This window comes from Rhineura floridana, chromosome 8, assembly GCF_030035675.1.
Source record: "Rhineura floridana isolate rRhiFlo1 chromosome 8, rRhiFlo1.hap2, whole genome shotgun sequence".
NCBI lineage: Eukaryota > Metazoa > Chordata > Lepidosauria > Squamata > Rhineuridae > Rhineura > Rhineura floridana.
In genome coordinates this window covers 18,510,734-18,525,652 of record NC_084487.1, presented here as the reverse complement: position 1 = coordinate 18,525,652, position 14,919 = coordinate 18,510,734, and the positions used below count along the sequence as shown (strand labels likewise).

General features: G+C 44.6%; 1 protein-coding gene across 2 annotated transcripts in view; it reads left to right on the top strand.

The window, feature by feature from the left end:
• PDE3A (phosphodiesterase 3A) overlaps window positions 1–14,919 on the top strand; it is a 437,665-nt gene that overhangs the window by 139,801 nt on the left and 282,945 nt on the right. The window contains exon 1 of one of the 2 annotated variants that reach the window (XM_061638444.1): window positions 5,053–5,727. The exons of the other annotated variant lie outside the window; for it this stretch is intronic. Coding sequence (XP_061494428.1) covers window positions 5,557–5,727 — 171 coding nt within the window. The 5' untranslated portion in view covers window positions 5,053–5,556. Of the gene's footprint in view, window positions 1–5,052; window positions 5,728–14,919 lie in introns of those variants that run through there. 2 annotated transcript variants of the gene reach the window in all.

Below are 14,919 nucleotides of genomic sequence, written 5' to 3'. Positions count from 1 at the left end.
CCCTAAGAGTCGGAAACGACTCGCACTATAAGTGTGGGGACACCTTTACCTTTTTATAGCACTGGGTAAAGGTTCTGTCTAAGCAGCTCTAGACATCTGGCTGTACTAGTCTCATGTCTCCCTGTCTCCTAAAAGAGGCACCTATTTTTACTGGGGGGGGGGAGGAAACCCCTTGTTTGTTATAAACAAAGCATCTGGCTATGACCTCACCTTGCCATGTTGTGCCTGCCAATGTTTGAAAATTAAAAAGAAGGGTGGGGGGAGGTAATCTGTTTGCAACTTAATTAGTCTGCACTTTGAACATCACATCTCCTACAAAGGAACTGAGCTGTTTTGCAAAGTGCAGGCTTGCCTCACTTAATGACGAAGGAGACCTGGAACACAAGCAAAATCAAGATATCAGATTTCAGAGTAGGAGGCCAAGACAGCATCCTTAAAACCAGGTACACACTTGGCTGTCTTGCCTCCCTCAGGGCACCGAGAAGTGAAGAATGATCATTGCAAGTGTAGTGGTTTTAAATGTACAGTTTCCTTGCTTTTCAGCTGTCTAGGATAAATGGCTTTTCATCTTGTGGGTGTGCTGGCGACACACTACGGTTAGTGGATGCCTTTCTGAGGAAGGGTAATTGAATAAAAGGGACATTTTTTTATTGCCTTCTGCTTTTAGTACAGTAAAGTCTTACCTAAGCTGTTTTATCCTGTTAGGGTTTCTTGTAGTTCTGCCTCTCTCTTTTTCCTAATCCCCATGTCCAGAGCTGTGTTTTATAACTTCTCCTTCAATAAAAATTAAAATAAAACCATGCTGATATTTGGTGGTTATTACAGCAGTCCAGATCCCCATCAGGTATATTCTTGCTTGTTAATTTCCAAACTGTGTGCCAAGAACAAAAGAGGAGGTTTTCTGATGTGTCTCTGCATGATGTATTGCTCAGCTGGGGTGTCCTTTCAGTAACATTTTGCCGGAAGCAAGTAATTTTGCCCTGTTTCCAAATTGGGTCATCCAAGGTTAGCTGCTGTCTGAGAACTCTTGCATATTGTATCTCTGAAGCATCTACTGTTCTGAGCTTGCTTGCTGCCAGTCAACAAACTCAACCAAAGCAACCACTTTTCCAGAAGAGTCAGGAAAATGGGCTCTCTTGAGGGTGGACAACTTTCTCTTACACACTTTGAAATCTAGCCTTTTTGGGTGTGTAAACTGTGGCTGTACTGTGAAAAGCTGGGAAAGCACTGTGACCTGATTCAGACATAACACTAAGCCATGGTTTTTTGGTAACGTTACATGGATGAACAGATATGAGACTTATGCTCCTGTGTGTCTCCTTCCCTTCCCCTTTGTGTATGATAAGGCATTTAAAGCTTCCATTCACAGTTTTGAATAGGCCACAGTTTCCTGTTACATTCAAATACCGTGGTCAGTTCATAAATCAGGTTACTAATGCACAGTTAGATTGAACTAACTTGGGTTCCTGTATTTGGAAATAATGGGAAACTGTGGTTTGTTCAAAAACGCAGATGAAAGCTTTGCATTTCCTCCTTTCATGAGTGGAGGGGGAACATGCAGTCTCAAAGTTCACGTCTCCTCAGATGATTCTAAATCAACCTTCCCCAAACCTGTTTCCTTCCAAACGTTTTGGACTGTTGTGGACTACAGCTCCCATCATCTCTGACTATTGCCCAGACTGGCTGGGGCTGATGGGAGTGGAAGTTCAACAACTTCTCGTTGGATATGGCTGCTCTAAATCATGGTTTAGCATTCCATGTGAATCAGAGCTATTCGAATGCCTGAGGGCAGGCCCTCAGATAAGCCTCCTTGCCCACAAGAGTATCATGCGGAAAAGTCCCATTGACTTCAGTGGGACTTACTCCCAGGTAAACATGCATAAGATTGTAGCCTTGCTGGCCAAAGCCCAGAGAGTCAGGTTTCATCCCTCATCTATTCTTACTTTTGAAACTGTTCTGTGAAAAGTGGAGCTGGGAAAATGCATTTTTTTGATCTTTCGGTGTGGATGTCTCTTGTTTTTTCCATCCCGGCTCATAATATCCTGTTCTTTGTTTTTTTTAAAAAAAAGGCCGGAGTTTTAGTTGTTGTTTTGGTATGTGCTTAAAATAAAAGATGGGAATGAGGCAGCAGCCTTATCTGTTTTGTCCCCCCCTCCAAAAAAAAAGGTGGGCATGGCATTAAGGCGCTTGCTGCCATTAACAAGTTTCATCATTCAGCCAGGATCACAGTGTTCCTTCCAGTTTAAACTCCCAATAGTTTAAACGCTGAGAAACCAGTTGTCTCCATATAAACGTTCTTTGATGTGTCTTGCCTATTCTAAGGCAACATTTGGTTATTTCATTTATTTATTACCTTTCTATCCTCCTTTCCTCCAAAGAGCTCAGGGTGTTGTCCTTGCAACTATCCTGTGAGGTAGGTTAGCCTGAGAAATGGGGACTGGCCTTAAGTCATCCAGTGAGCTTCATAGAAGAGCGGGGATTCAAACTCTGGATTCTTAGGCCCTAGTCTGACACTCTTATGATTACCAGAAGGAATTGAGTGGGCTGCCAGATAATACTGTAGCCAGGACTGGCTGCAGGTTTGAAGGGGCCTTGTAGTGATGGCCACCAACCTGGATGGCTTTAAAAGAGGAATTAGACATATTCTGTGATGACAGTGTTCTGCCTCCACTGTCAGAGGCCATACGCCTCTAGGAACATAGGAAGCTACCTATGGTGAGCCCCACCTGGAGATCCCAGGGACTGAACCTGAGACCTTCTGCAATCACAGCAGGAGCTCTGCCACTCTGCAGCAGCTCTTCCTATTCTATATACAGTCCCAGCAACTGGCATATGACTCTCAAGAGGGGAGAGTGCAGTTGCGCTCAGGTCCTGGTCAGAGCTTGGAAAAGTTACTTTTTAGAACTATAACTCCCATCAGCCTCAGGCAGCATGGCCACTGGATTGTGCTGATGGGAGTTGTAGTTCAAAAAAGTAACTTTTCCAAGCTCTGGTCCTGGTTTTGGGCTTCACATAGACATCTGGTTGGTCACTGTGAGGACTGGATGCTGGACCAGATCAGCCTTTGGTCTCGTTTCCTCGATGGGATGTCTTGCGTCCTGCTTTGAGAAAATTTCTTTCTCCCCTGCAGTGACCCTTAGTTCTTCTAGGTGGGTTAACCTTTTTTTTTTTTTTTTAAGTTTCTCACATTATCTTTTGAGGTTTCTGGCCCCCCAAATGTCCGCCCTGGGCTCCTGCTGGAAGGAAGGGCGGGGTATAAATAAAATAATAAATAAGTAATAAATAAATGTGTGAGATGTAGGGTTGGCGAGGGCCCTTTTAAAAATCCTTCAGTTTGGAAAGGTTTTCTTCTGATTCCCCTATGCAGCGATGCTGCTGCTTTATATATTTGATTGATTTGATTAATGGCATTTTTATTGCACGTTTCTATATATTTTGTTGTTTTAATGTGCTTTGTGCTGCTTTGCTGGCCTTTGGGCTGAAAAACGGTAAACCAGTAAAGCAAGATGGTGATGAAAAAGAGAGCCAACCTAACAGTGGGGAAAATGTTAAAATAAAGTATTGGTTTAAAGCAGACTTTGCCAACCTGGTGCCTTTCAGATGTTTTGGCCCATCAGCCATCCTGAGGGGACCAGGCTGGTGAAGATTACGTTAAAACCCGTATTGTTGCTGGATCAGTGGTGTGCTTCTTCGGTACTGTGCAAATAGTGCCATGATGGCACAGGAAGGGAGATCTGGCTTTTAAGCAGTCTTGTGTGCAACGCAGGGGTGGGGAACGTTTTTCATCCCGGGGGCCATGTTGCCAGATGGACAACCTGACAAGGGCCGCATGCCAGTGGTGGAGGGGGCCAATGGCAAAAGTGGGTAGAGCAACAGATGTAATTCTTACCTTTGTACAGTAGGCTACACTTCAGCCATATGAAAGCCATAGGTTCCTACATGCACCTTTTCCCATCCAGGCAAGGAAGGGGCAATATTGCAGTTCAAGGACACTTGCAGCCAGGAAAAAAACACTCAAGGAGGACATGGAGCAGGACTGGTGAATGGTGTGGCTTGAGAAGAAGGGGTGTGTGTGGCCTGGAGAGAGGTCTGAGGACCAGACAGAGGGCCTGGAGGGCTGCATTTGGCTCCTGGGCCTGAGGTTCCCCATGCCTGATGTAATGACAGGCCATGATTGTGGTGACACATAGGATACTTGGCCTTAGGGTTGCCAGGTTCAGGGCCTGAGACTGATCCTGTATGTTTAGGAGAAGGGAAAGTCAGCCAAGTGCAGGTGTTCTTGCAACACTGTAATGGGAAAAACCACAAGGTGGACTTCTCCCTTCCCCTGCACAACTTTTAAAGATACAGAAGACCTCTTGGAGGCTGGGCCTGGCAACCATTACAGTTGCCATTACAGTTGCAAGAACACCTGCACTTGGCTGACTTTCTCTTTTCCTAAAGATACAGGATCAGTCTCAGGGATTGAACCTGGCAGCCCTACTTGGCCTTGATCTGCACCCACTGGCATTCTTGCCTGTTTGGTTCACAAGCCAAAGGATCTTTCTGGACCACCGCACAAAGAAGTGTACACCGTATCCTTTGAATCATTAAACACACACACACAACAACCCTGAAACCAACCCACAGAGATGGGATTAAATTCAAGAGGCTGCTTCCCTTTCAAGTGCAAATGAAGGAGAGTCTTTGCCCAAGAAGCTTGGATGCTTACACAACACTCAAAGGAATGTTTATAGGGTGGTGAAAATCAGCGCCTGATAGCAGGATATCAACAGACACTTCATTTATTTAGTGCCCTGGCTTAAGAGGGAAGAACAATATGTTTTAAAGCCTCGTTGTCTGCATGGTAGTCTTATCTTATCTAATTGTGGACCAATTTTATGGCCTTCCTATTGAAGTTATGTCAACTGGAGGAGAGATTGTGGGGTGGCTGTTCCTGTCCCCACTTTTTTTTTCTTTTTTTTTCTTTTTTTGACGTTGGAAGGTAGGTTGACCAAACGGGCCTCCTGATTGAATGTTACTCTGGAGGGAGGACGGGCTACTGAAGCACCTTTATAACCCACTGTGAGAAGCAATCCTCAGCTATTGTGATTTACTGAACAAGCCTGTGAATCATCTGTCCAGGGTCAACCATTTTGCTGATAAAAGTCCTATCTCTAAAAACACCCTCCCACTTCTTGTGTTGTTGCAGTTGTCCTGAGCTCACTTTTACTGACTCAGTTGGATGGATAGTTCTGAGTCTGTGGCAGGGTCTGCTTTTAGGTGCTTTAAAGATCGGGGCCTTTAAGATTTTCATCTCAGGTGTCTCTAGGAGTTTTCACAGCTGAAGCACGTAGACAGGAATTTGGGGATCTCACCAAGAAGAACCCATTTTCAGATTCACGGGAGAAGCAGAGGAGACTGAAGGTATTGCTCCAAGGAAAGGTCAACCTTGCTGTGGACTGAGGGGATTCATTATTTCTGGACAATGGAAGAGAGTTGTTAGAAATAATTCTGAAACAAGGTCTGCTAGCAAAGGCAGGATACAAGGGCTGAGGAGGTTTGAGGAAAAAAGACATGCAAGGGACAAAGGCAAGTAGGGTTTTTCCTGAAGGGAAAGACAGCATCAAGCATGTGACTTCTGGTGATATGCTGAGCAGGCTGCGCTTCCATGAGGTCATCCAGGTCTTGCCAATCAAGGAGTGGTTTGGAGAGCTGCTTTACTTTGTGAAGGGTTGTATCCTGCAGGTGAGTACAGTAACCATTCAGAGGTGCAAATTCACCAAGCTAAATCTCTCCCCGTGGGAGATCCAAGCTGGATCGGATTTTCAGAGTGTGATCATGCTGGCTGGAGAAACTTGCACATATGGCAACTTTGGTATGTAGGGTGCTGCTGGAATTGTCTTTATGAGGAAGTTGGGGGAAAGAAGGACTCAGTTTATTATTATTTGATTTATTTATTACATTTCTGTCCTGCCTTTCTTTCATCATAGAACCCAAGGTGGCCTACATGTGGTTCCCAGTTGGTCTCCCATCCAGGCACTGACCAAACCCAGACTTGCTTAGCTTCAGTAAGGTAGTGGCCTCATGTGCCTTCAGGCTATATTTGCCCATGGAAAGGTAAGTGAGTGACAAGAACGTAAGAAGAGCCTGCTGGATCAGGCCAGTGGCCCACCTAGTCCAGCATCCTGTTCTTACAGTGGCCAACCAGGTGCCTCGGGGAAGCCCGCAAGCAGGACCCGAGTGCAAGAACACTCTCCCCTCCTGAGGCTTCCGGCAACTGGTTTTCAGAAGCATGCTGCCTCTGGCTAGGGTGGCACAGCACAGCCATCATGGCTAGTAGCCATTGATAGCCCTGTCCTCCATGAATTTGTCTAATCTTCTTTTAAAGCCATCCAAGCTGGTGGCCATTACTGCGTCTTGTGGGAGCAAATTCCATAGTTTAACTACGCGCTGAGTAAAGAAGTACTTCCTTTTGTCTGTCCTGAATCTTCCAACATTCAGCTTCTTTGAATGTCTACGAGTTCTAGTATTATATGAGAGGGAGAAAAACTTTTTTCTATCCACTTTCTCAATGCCATGCATAATTTTATACACTTCTATTATGTCTCCTCTGACCCGCTTTTTCTCTAAACTAAAAAGCCTCAAATGCTGCAACCTTTCCTCGTAAGGGAGTCGCTCCATCCCCTTGATCATTCTGGTTGCCCTCTTCTGAACCTTTTCCAACTCTATAGTATCCTTTTTGAGATGAGGAGAGGAGGAACTTGCTAAAGTTCTGGATGTGAATATGCATAACTTAGGAAGTGGCCTTTATACATTGGGTGCATGTGCACCATACACTTAAAACACATGACTTCCCCCCAAAGAATCTCACAGAGCTACAATTCCCAACACCCTTAACAAGCCACAGTTCCCAAGATTTTTGGGGGGAAGTCATGCACTTTAAATGTATGGTGTGTACACAGCACGAGTCAGACCATTGATCCACCCAGGTCAGTTGTGTCTTCCGTGATTGACAGAAGCCCTCCAGAGTTCTAGACGGGTCTTTCCAGGCCCACCTTTCCCAGCACCGCTGTAATTGGAAATGGGACCCTTTGCATGCAAAATATATGCTTTACCACTGATTTATAGCCCTTCCCATTAGAGATAATGGCTTATCTCTAAGATTGGCACTTTTCTATCCTGGCCAGGTTCCTGAGCCTGATAACAAGACAGCAATTTCACAATGGAAGCTTCCTCATAAGTGGACCTTCTCCTGTTGAATTTCTACATTTAGAACCTCCTGACTCAACTGTCTTCCTTGCATCCTGTATCCATCCGTTGTAGGTTGACACTAAGCAGTCATGTCAGCATGGAGATTTTCCTAGCTGTTCATTAAGCACTCATCAGAGAATTTGGAGTTGTTTCCCAGGTTTTTTTTGGGGGGGGGATGGGTATGATTATGGTGCACATAGATGTGGAACTCATGTTGACCCCTGCTACCATATGTATGGTTGAGGGACCAGCACAGACTCATTTCAGGATGTATGGGGCTGCAGTGCTTAAATCACTGGGGATGTTGAAAGCCCTCTCGGGCTGCGTATACACTATAAAGCACATCAATACACACCTCCCCCTCAAGAATCCTGGGAATTGTAGTTTGATTAAGGATGCTGGGAACTGTGCTCTGTAAGGGGTAAACTACAGTTTTGAGGATTCTTGGGGGAGGGAGTGCACTTTCAATGTGCTTAAAATATATGGTGTGTACATGGCCTTAGCTGCTGTTTTTGGAAGGTTACTGCAGGGCATGTTTTGGATCATGGAGTAGGATGTGGAGTCGGGCTTTGTGGATCTCATTACGAACTTCCTTACCTTTCCCTCCAGCTGTCTTGATGAGAAGTGCCTTTCCTGATAATTGGGAAGGTAGTGATTCTGATTGGTTTATGTACTTTGAATTTTATATGTTACCTTTTAACCTCAAATAGAAGTGTATATTTTTCTTATTCAAAGCCTATCATGTTCAGGCTGTAAACCTTTTGAGGATCTTGGCTTTCTGTTTAGTTTTTTGATGTTAGTTGCAAAGCTTTGCTGTGGGTGTATATTGGATTGATGCATAGACTTGTGGAAATATTTTTCTTTATATGAAGTGAGCTGATGTCCATATTGAAAAACTGTTAAACATACCAGGTAGTGGTCTTAGGCCTGAAGTGGTTGTGGGAAAGGCCTTCATGTCAGATGGACTTCTTGTCAGTCTTAAGTCCCAACACCTTTTAGAAGTTAACCATTGACCAGGCTTGTCAGTAACAATTACTTCAATCACCTATGATGAGTAAGATTGACTTGCAGGTGACCAGACAGACTTGTTCACAAAACTCCCCACCACCACCTTTAAATGAATGATTGTTAAGCTTCCTAATTTCTGGGGACATTGAGCACTGATATTTTTTTTCTGGTGACTTACCCAATCACATCTGCTGTTGGGTCCATCACATTACACAGTCTTTGGGGAACCTTCTACAGCTTGCAGAATATGTACATGGTGCTGGCTGCATCTCTTTGGCCTACCTGCTGCCTGTTACAAGTTAAGAGTGTGCTCTAAAATGCACCTACTGTTCCTCTACAGATGATCATTGCATGAGAAGCTTGGTAATGGCAGACAAGGTGGTCTGTCGGGTTGCTTCCCTGTTATTCCCGAATGATCAATTCTAATTGAGGACCCCCTGCCAAGCCTCTGAGGAATCCCATGGGTCTTTGGAACACAGTTTGACAATCAGTGTGTAAGACCAAAGATTGTTAAAGTAGTTATGTTTGAGCAGGTGAATGAGTAACTTTTTGTGGGTTTACTTCTAACGTTGCCATTGATGTTCCTCATTCTCTAGTTTTCCGATCTGATTGTGGTGAAGCTGAATGTTGGAAGATTCAGGACAGACAAAGAAAGTACTTCTTCATGCTATGCATAGTTACACTATGGAAATAGCTCCCGCAAGAGGCAGTGATGGCCACCAACTTGGATGGCTTTAAAAGAGGATTAGACAAATCCATCGAGGATAAGGCTATCAGTGGCTACTAGCCATGATGGCTACGTGCTGCCTCCACAGTCAGAGGCAGTATGCTTCCGAATACCAGTTTTTGGAAATTGTAGGAGGGGAGAGTGCTCTGGCTCTCAGGTTCTGTTTGTGGACTTTGCATGGGCATCTGGTTGGCCACTGGATGCTGGACTAGATGGGGCATTGGCTTGATCCAGCAGGGCTCTTCTTATGTGTTTATGGTGATTTCAGGAACAGTACAGAAGTTTACAGAGGAGAATAGCATACGGGTTCCACTGTAGAATCAGGCCACATAACTTTCTTGTCTAGCACTGTGTCTTTGGCAGAGGCCAGCCAGAGAGCATCATGATGATGACGCTCATCCCTTTACTGTTTGTCCCTAGCACCCATTGGCAGTTTCTGTGGATCTCATGTGCCATTGGTGAAGATGTCTTGTTCTCATCAGGTTCCTCAGGAGGCAGGAGACTTCCCAGCACTAATACAGTTGTAGGCAACACCAGGGCAGTATCCATGGCCAACCCAAAGTCAGTGTCCCAAAAGAGTCCAAAACAACAAAGGGGTTGGGCCAAAGCAAAGTCAGAGCAGTCTACGGTCTAGAGCCAAGCAATCCATGGGCAATGCAGGTCAAGGCAAGAGGCAGGTCCAGAATAATCCAAGGTCAGGTCTGGAGTCAACAGGCAACCAGCAGACAGGTCAGTCACAGAGCGGCTGTATAGACGCTGTTCCAGCAGTTCTTCCAGCCAAGCAATGGGGGGGGGTTATGCTGGAGCTGCTGGAACCATACCCCAAATTCAGTTGACTCCCATGGACCACCTGCAGCCAGACCTCTACTCCCGAGGAGTCTAGGCATGTTGTTGGACACTCCTCTGGATGGGCTGGGTTTCCAGCTGGTGTTTGAGGCAATGCCTCTCCTTTGGGCCCAGGACCCGCTCAACCTCAGTGTCAGAAGCCAAATTTGCCTTATGTGCAGACAGCCCATCCTGGGCCTCATCATAGGACCCTGGCTCCTCACCCTCAGATGGAACCTGAGCCAAGGCTGGATCCAAGAATGGAGCCTCCTGGTCTTCCTCCGATGAGGACCTCTCTGATGAGAACTCCCCTGGCTGGGACCTAACAGATGCAGAGTTCCAGTTCTATCTCTATGATGCATTCTTCTTGGTTCAAAAAGAGGGTGGGACCTTCCTTTCTCCCAGAAACATTTGTTCTAGAAAACACTAGACTGGCATGTTGCTGCTAAACTGGGACAAACAATTGTTGAAGGTAGATGGAGAAGGGAGCTGGGAAGAGTGGCATTTACGACGTCATGGAAACCAAGAATAAAACATAACGAGCAGGGTTGGAAAACTGTGTTTGGCTTAAGGTTGGGGCTGTTAATATTTTTAAAATAAACTCAGATTTGAAGCCTTGTTTCTTTCTGAGCAATAAAGATACCACTTGGTTAATTATTACAGAGGGCTCAGTGAGTTCCTTGAGAACTTTTCAGTGTTCCTCATAAAGTCTCTCAGTAATATAGCAGGCTTGTCATGTTCTGCTGCTTTTATTTCTTGATGTGAGTGCAACTGTGGTTGTTCTGTTCTTGTTTGATGCACCTCTGCTTTCAGGCATAAGCGACAGTGTGGAGGGCCCGGCCTGTTCCTAGAGCACATAGCTTTCAAATGGTGTCCCAGAGGACCACGGTCTTTCGTTATAGGAAGGACTGCATATGGCTGCCCAAGTGGCACCGCATCCATCAGTGCCAAATATTCTTCTCTTGCATTGTACAGCCACAGTAGCCATTTGTAAAAATTAGCTATACAGTAGGGCCCCACTCATACAGCGGGTTACGTTCCGGACCCCCACTATAAAGCAAAACCACTGTAAAGCGGAACCCATTGAATAGAATAGTGCGTGATGCCCCAAAACCACTGTAAAAGCGGAACAAGTGCTGTATGAGTGGGGCTTTAATCTAATTGCGTCTAATTGAGACTGCTGTATTAGCGAATTGCTGTAAAATGAAGCGCCATAAAGCGGAGCCCTACTGTATAGGGAAGCCATAGGATTAATAAAAAAAAATTAGAATAAATAAACTGAAATATGTCTGGATGAGGGATGGAAGGATCCTTCAATTTTGGTTCTTTCAGTTTCCCATTTGTCCTGTTTTATATTCAGTGCTCCAGATTTCTGCTGAAATTTGTGATTCTCCCCCTCTTAAAGAATAACCTCATAAAAAACTATTCTGATTTTTGGTGCAAATTTCTCCAACACATTTTTGTATCCAGTTTTGACTAATGTACACATCTTTGCAAGCAATTGTTCCAGATATAATGCATTTTGTATGCTATTTTCATGAACGTATTTGTTTTCATGCACACTTTCCTGTAATATATTCATTTTTGTGAATGTTGATTGGACAACTGCGTCACAAAATTCAGATGAGTGTGAATTTCCAAGGACGGCTGTATTTCTGTTCTCGTACTGTTTCGGAAAGGGCACACTGAATTTAATTTCTCCCCCACCTCTAGTCTGGATGCATAGTGTGGTGTTGCATGAGAACTCTAAAACATGCCAGGACTTGGTCATTGTAAAAAAGGAAAAGGAAAAAGAATGAAAAAGGCAACGTTGTTTTCTGTATCAGTTGCCATCAGGGAAAGTACTCTTCTGCTTTGCTGAATTACAAATCTCATGTTCTCATGTGTAGGGTAGTGTTTTGAGTTTCTTTGATTGTGATAGCAATCACAGGAAAAGCCTTGCAATCTTGAAATAACCTTGCTGAATGTCAACAAGACAGCTCTGCATTGGGGGGGGGGAATGGGGAGCTTGTATGATCTTGGATTATGCCCCCTCTTAATTGGGGGAGCGGTTGTCTGAAACCCTGGAATGCCTCTGACAATCAGTGTAGACCAGGATAGCCTAGACCAAACTTCTCCAACCTGATGGCCTCTAGATGATGATGATGATGAAATTGATTACCTGCCCTTCAGCAGCAGGTCCAATGGCAGGTTACAGTACAACAGTTTCAAATTCAGTATTAAAACCAAACGAATTACAATTCCAGGAATAGGAATTAACACATCTCTTGTGTTAGTGAAGTTCATTCAGTCTTTAAATGTTGGCAGTGCTTTGAATACACTGCATGGATATTAGGGCTGGTTCACACTGCACCTTTCTTGTCCATGCAGCTTTCTGTGATCTGGATAATCACGTTTATGGCAAGCGGCTTCTTCTGTGGCCACCGGGGCATTTTTTCCGGCATTTCATAGGAGCTGGGGAACTGCTGTAAAATCCCATAGAATCATAGAGTTGGAAGGGGCCTATAAGGCAATTGGATGCAATCCAATCCACAACTGTAATTGGTCATAACTTCAACGCTTTTCAGGTGCTTTCAGTTTACTCTCCTGTGGGTCTCCAGTTTTTGTTTAAAATGTTTTGATTCTTCTGAGAATAGGGTTGCACTGTGAGTGACATAAATGTGCAGAACATTCTGTATGGCAATCGGCCCAAACGTGTGGTTTCGATCTACCCAAGGTTTCAGTGACTGAGGGAGAGGCTGGCAAGTTGAAACTTCTCAGTAAACAGATTGGCCTGCACCTCAAGCAACTTGAAGGAAGACGGGAACTTTTTACACCAACAGGTTACTTTTTGGCCCCATGTGTTGGATTTCAACTTGCATCATCCCTGACATGCCAGCTGGGGCTGATGGAAGTTGTGATCCTCCCCCCAAAGGAAAAAATCTGGAGGGCACTGGGTTGGGGAAGGTTGGTGTAGACCAGGGGTAGGCAATATGATGCCCTCCAGATATTGTTGGATTACAAGTCTCATCAGTCTTAGCAAGCATGGTCACTGGTCAGAGATGATGGGTTTAACAGCCTCTGGAGGGCACGTTGCTGGCTGTGCCGTGTGTAAATCAGTATGGGAGCTATGTGGACCTCAGTTCATCACTTGATGCTCACATAAAGCTGCATTAGTTTCCCTAATGAGTAACAGAGCTGCAGTTGTTCTGTTTCTATTTTAATTGGAATTTATATATTTTTAATGGAGTATTTTTAGCTGTGTTTAAGTATATTGTTAAATCGGGTTTTCCCCTCCTTTTTAGGGGTAAGCTACTTTGTGTGATTCTTTAGATGGGAAAGCAATTTGTGAACAGATGTGTCAGACTCAGTATTTATTGATGAAAGTTACCATTGTGTAAGGAATGAAATGCAGTTTTGATTTGGAAACCTCCCACCAGACAGAGAGCATTCCACCCAACAGAAGCAGGACTCAATAGTCACGACCACTGTTGGCCACGCACTGGTAACCTCTAGGCTGGATTACTGTAATGTGCTCTATGTGGGGCTGCACTTGAGGTTGGTCCAGAAGCTGCAGCTAGTGCAAAATGCAGTGGTGAGACTGCTTACTGGGGCAGGGTATCGCCAACATGTCACCCCACTGCTGAAAGAACTGCATTGGCTGCCCATTTGCTACCGGGCCAAGTTCAAGGTTCTAGTTTTGGTGTACAAAGCCCTATACAGCTCAGGACCAGGATACCTGAAAGACCGTGTTACCCCTTATATACCCAGTCGATCACTGCGCTCTGCAGGTGAGGGGCTCCTGCAGATACCATCTTATCAGGAGGTTCGTTCTGTACAATATAGGAAACGGACCTTTAGTGTGGCAGCACCTACCCTGTGGAATTCCCTCCCCTTAAATATTAGACAGGCGCCATCTCTGTTATCTTTTCGGCGCCTATTGAAGACCTTCCTCTTTCAACAAGCCTTTTAAGTTGAGACCTATCCCAGTCTGCGTCTGTGTTAGAATTGCTTTTAATATGTCTTCTAATATCTTTAACCCTTTTTAAAAAGATGTTTTTAAAGTTTTTTTTAATGTTTTGTTTTAATGTATTTTAAGGTCTTTTTATGATGTTTTAAATTGTTTTTAGTGTTTCTGTTTGCTGCGCTGGGCTCCTGCTGGAAGGAAAGGCGGGGTATAAATCAAATAATAAATCAAATAAAAAATGATGCTTATTTAATGAATTATTACATTTAGATGCTACATAGGAGGTTGCCTTATATTGAGTCAGACTATTGGTCCGTCTAGCTCACTGTTGTCTACATTGACTTGCAGTGGCCCTCTGGAGGTTTTCAGACAAGAGATATTCCCAGCCCTACCTAGAGATGCCAAGGATTGAACCTGGGACCTTCTGCATGCAAAGCAGATGTTCTGCCTCTGAGCTACGCCTCTTCCCCAAGGTGGTGTACGTGGTTCTCCACCCCTCCCATCTTATCCTCACAACCCCGTTGATCTGTGTATAAACTTCATTTAAACAAAGCATTCTTCTCAAAGCGGTGTACAAAAAAAAAAGGTATGAATAGCAACGATTACAAACAGCATTTAAAAACACTAAATACAGCCCAGAAGAATCCGCTAGCCTAGGGAAACTCTTGCTTGGAATAAAGGGCTCCAGGTTTCAAGAGATCTCTGTTCCTCTCCCCTTTGCTTTTCTCTTTTTCGAGAAGTACCGGTAATTTTGCAGTCGTCTGGCCCACTAAACAACTGCTGCTTTTAAGTCAGTAGCGAATAAAAGGGAAAAGACGTTTGGAACCAAACCAGATGAGGAGAGTTGTAATTCAACAAAGCAGAAGAATGCTTTCCCTGATGACAACCAATACAGAAAACAAACCTTCCCCCCCCAATTTGTTTTCCTTTTCATCATGACAAAGTCCTGTCATGTTTTAGAGTTCTCATGAAGGCAGACACAACATCAGGGGATCTGGAGGCTGCATCTGTTCAGATTCAGAGACTCAGAAAGGCAACACCAATAATTGGTTTTACATGTGGCTAGTGTTTTTGTTGGGAAGAGGGGCCAAAATGGCTCCCTTGGCTCCTTATACGCAGGCTCCGTGTGTGTCGGAGTTGGGTCCCTTGGCTGGCTTCTGCCTGCCAGTGTTTCTGTGGA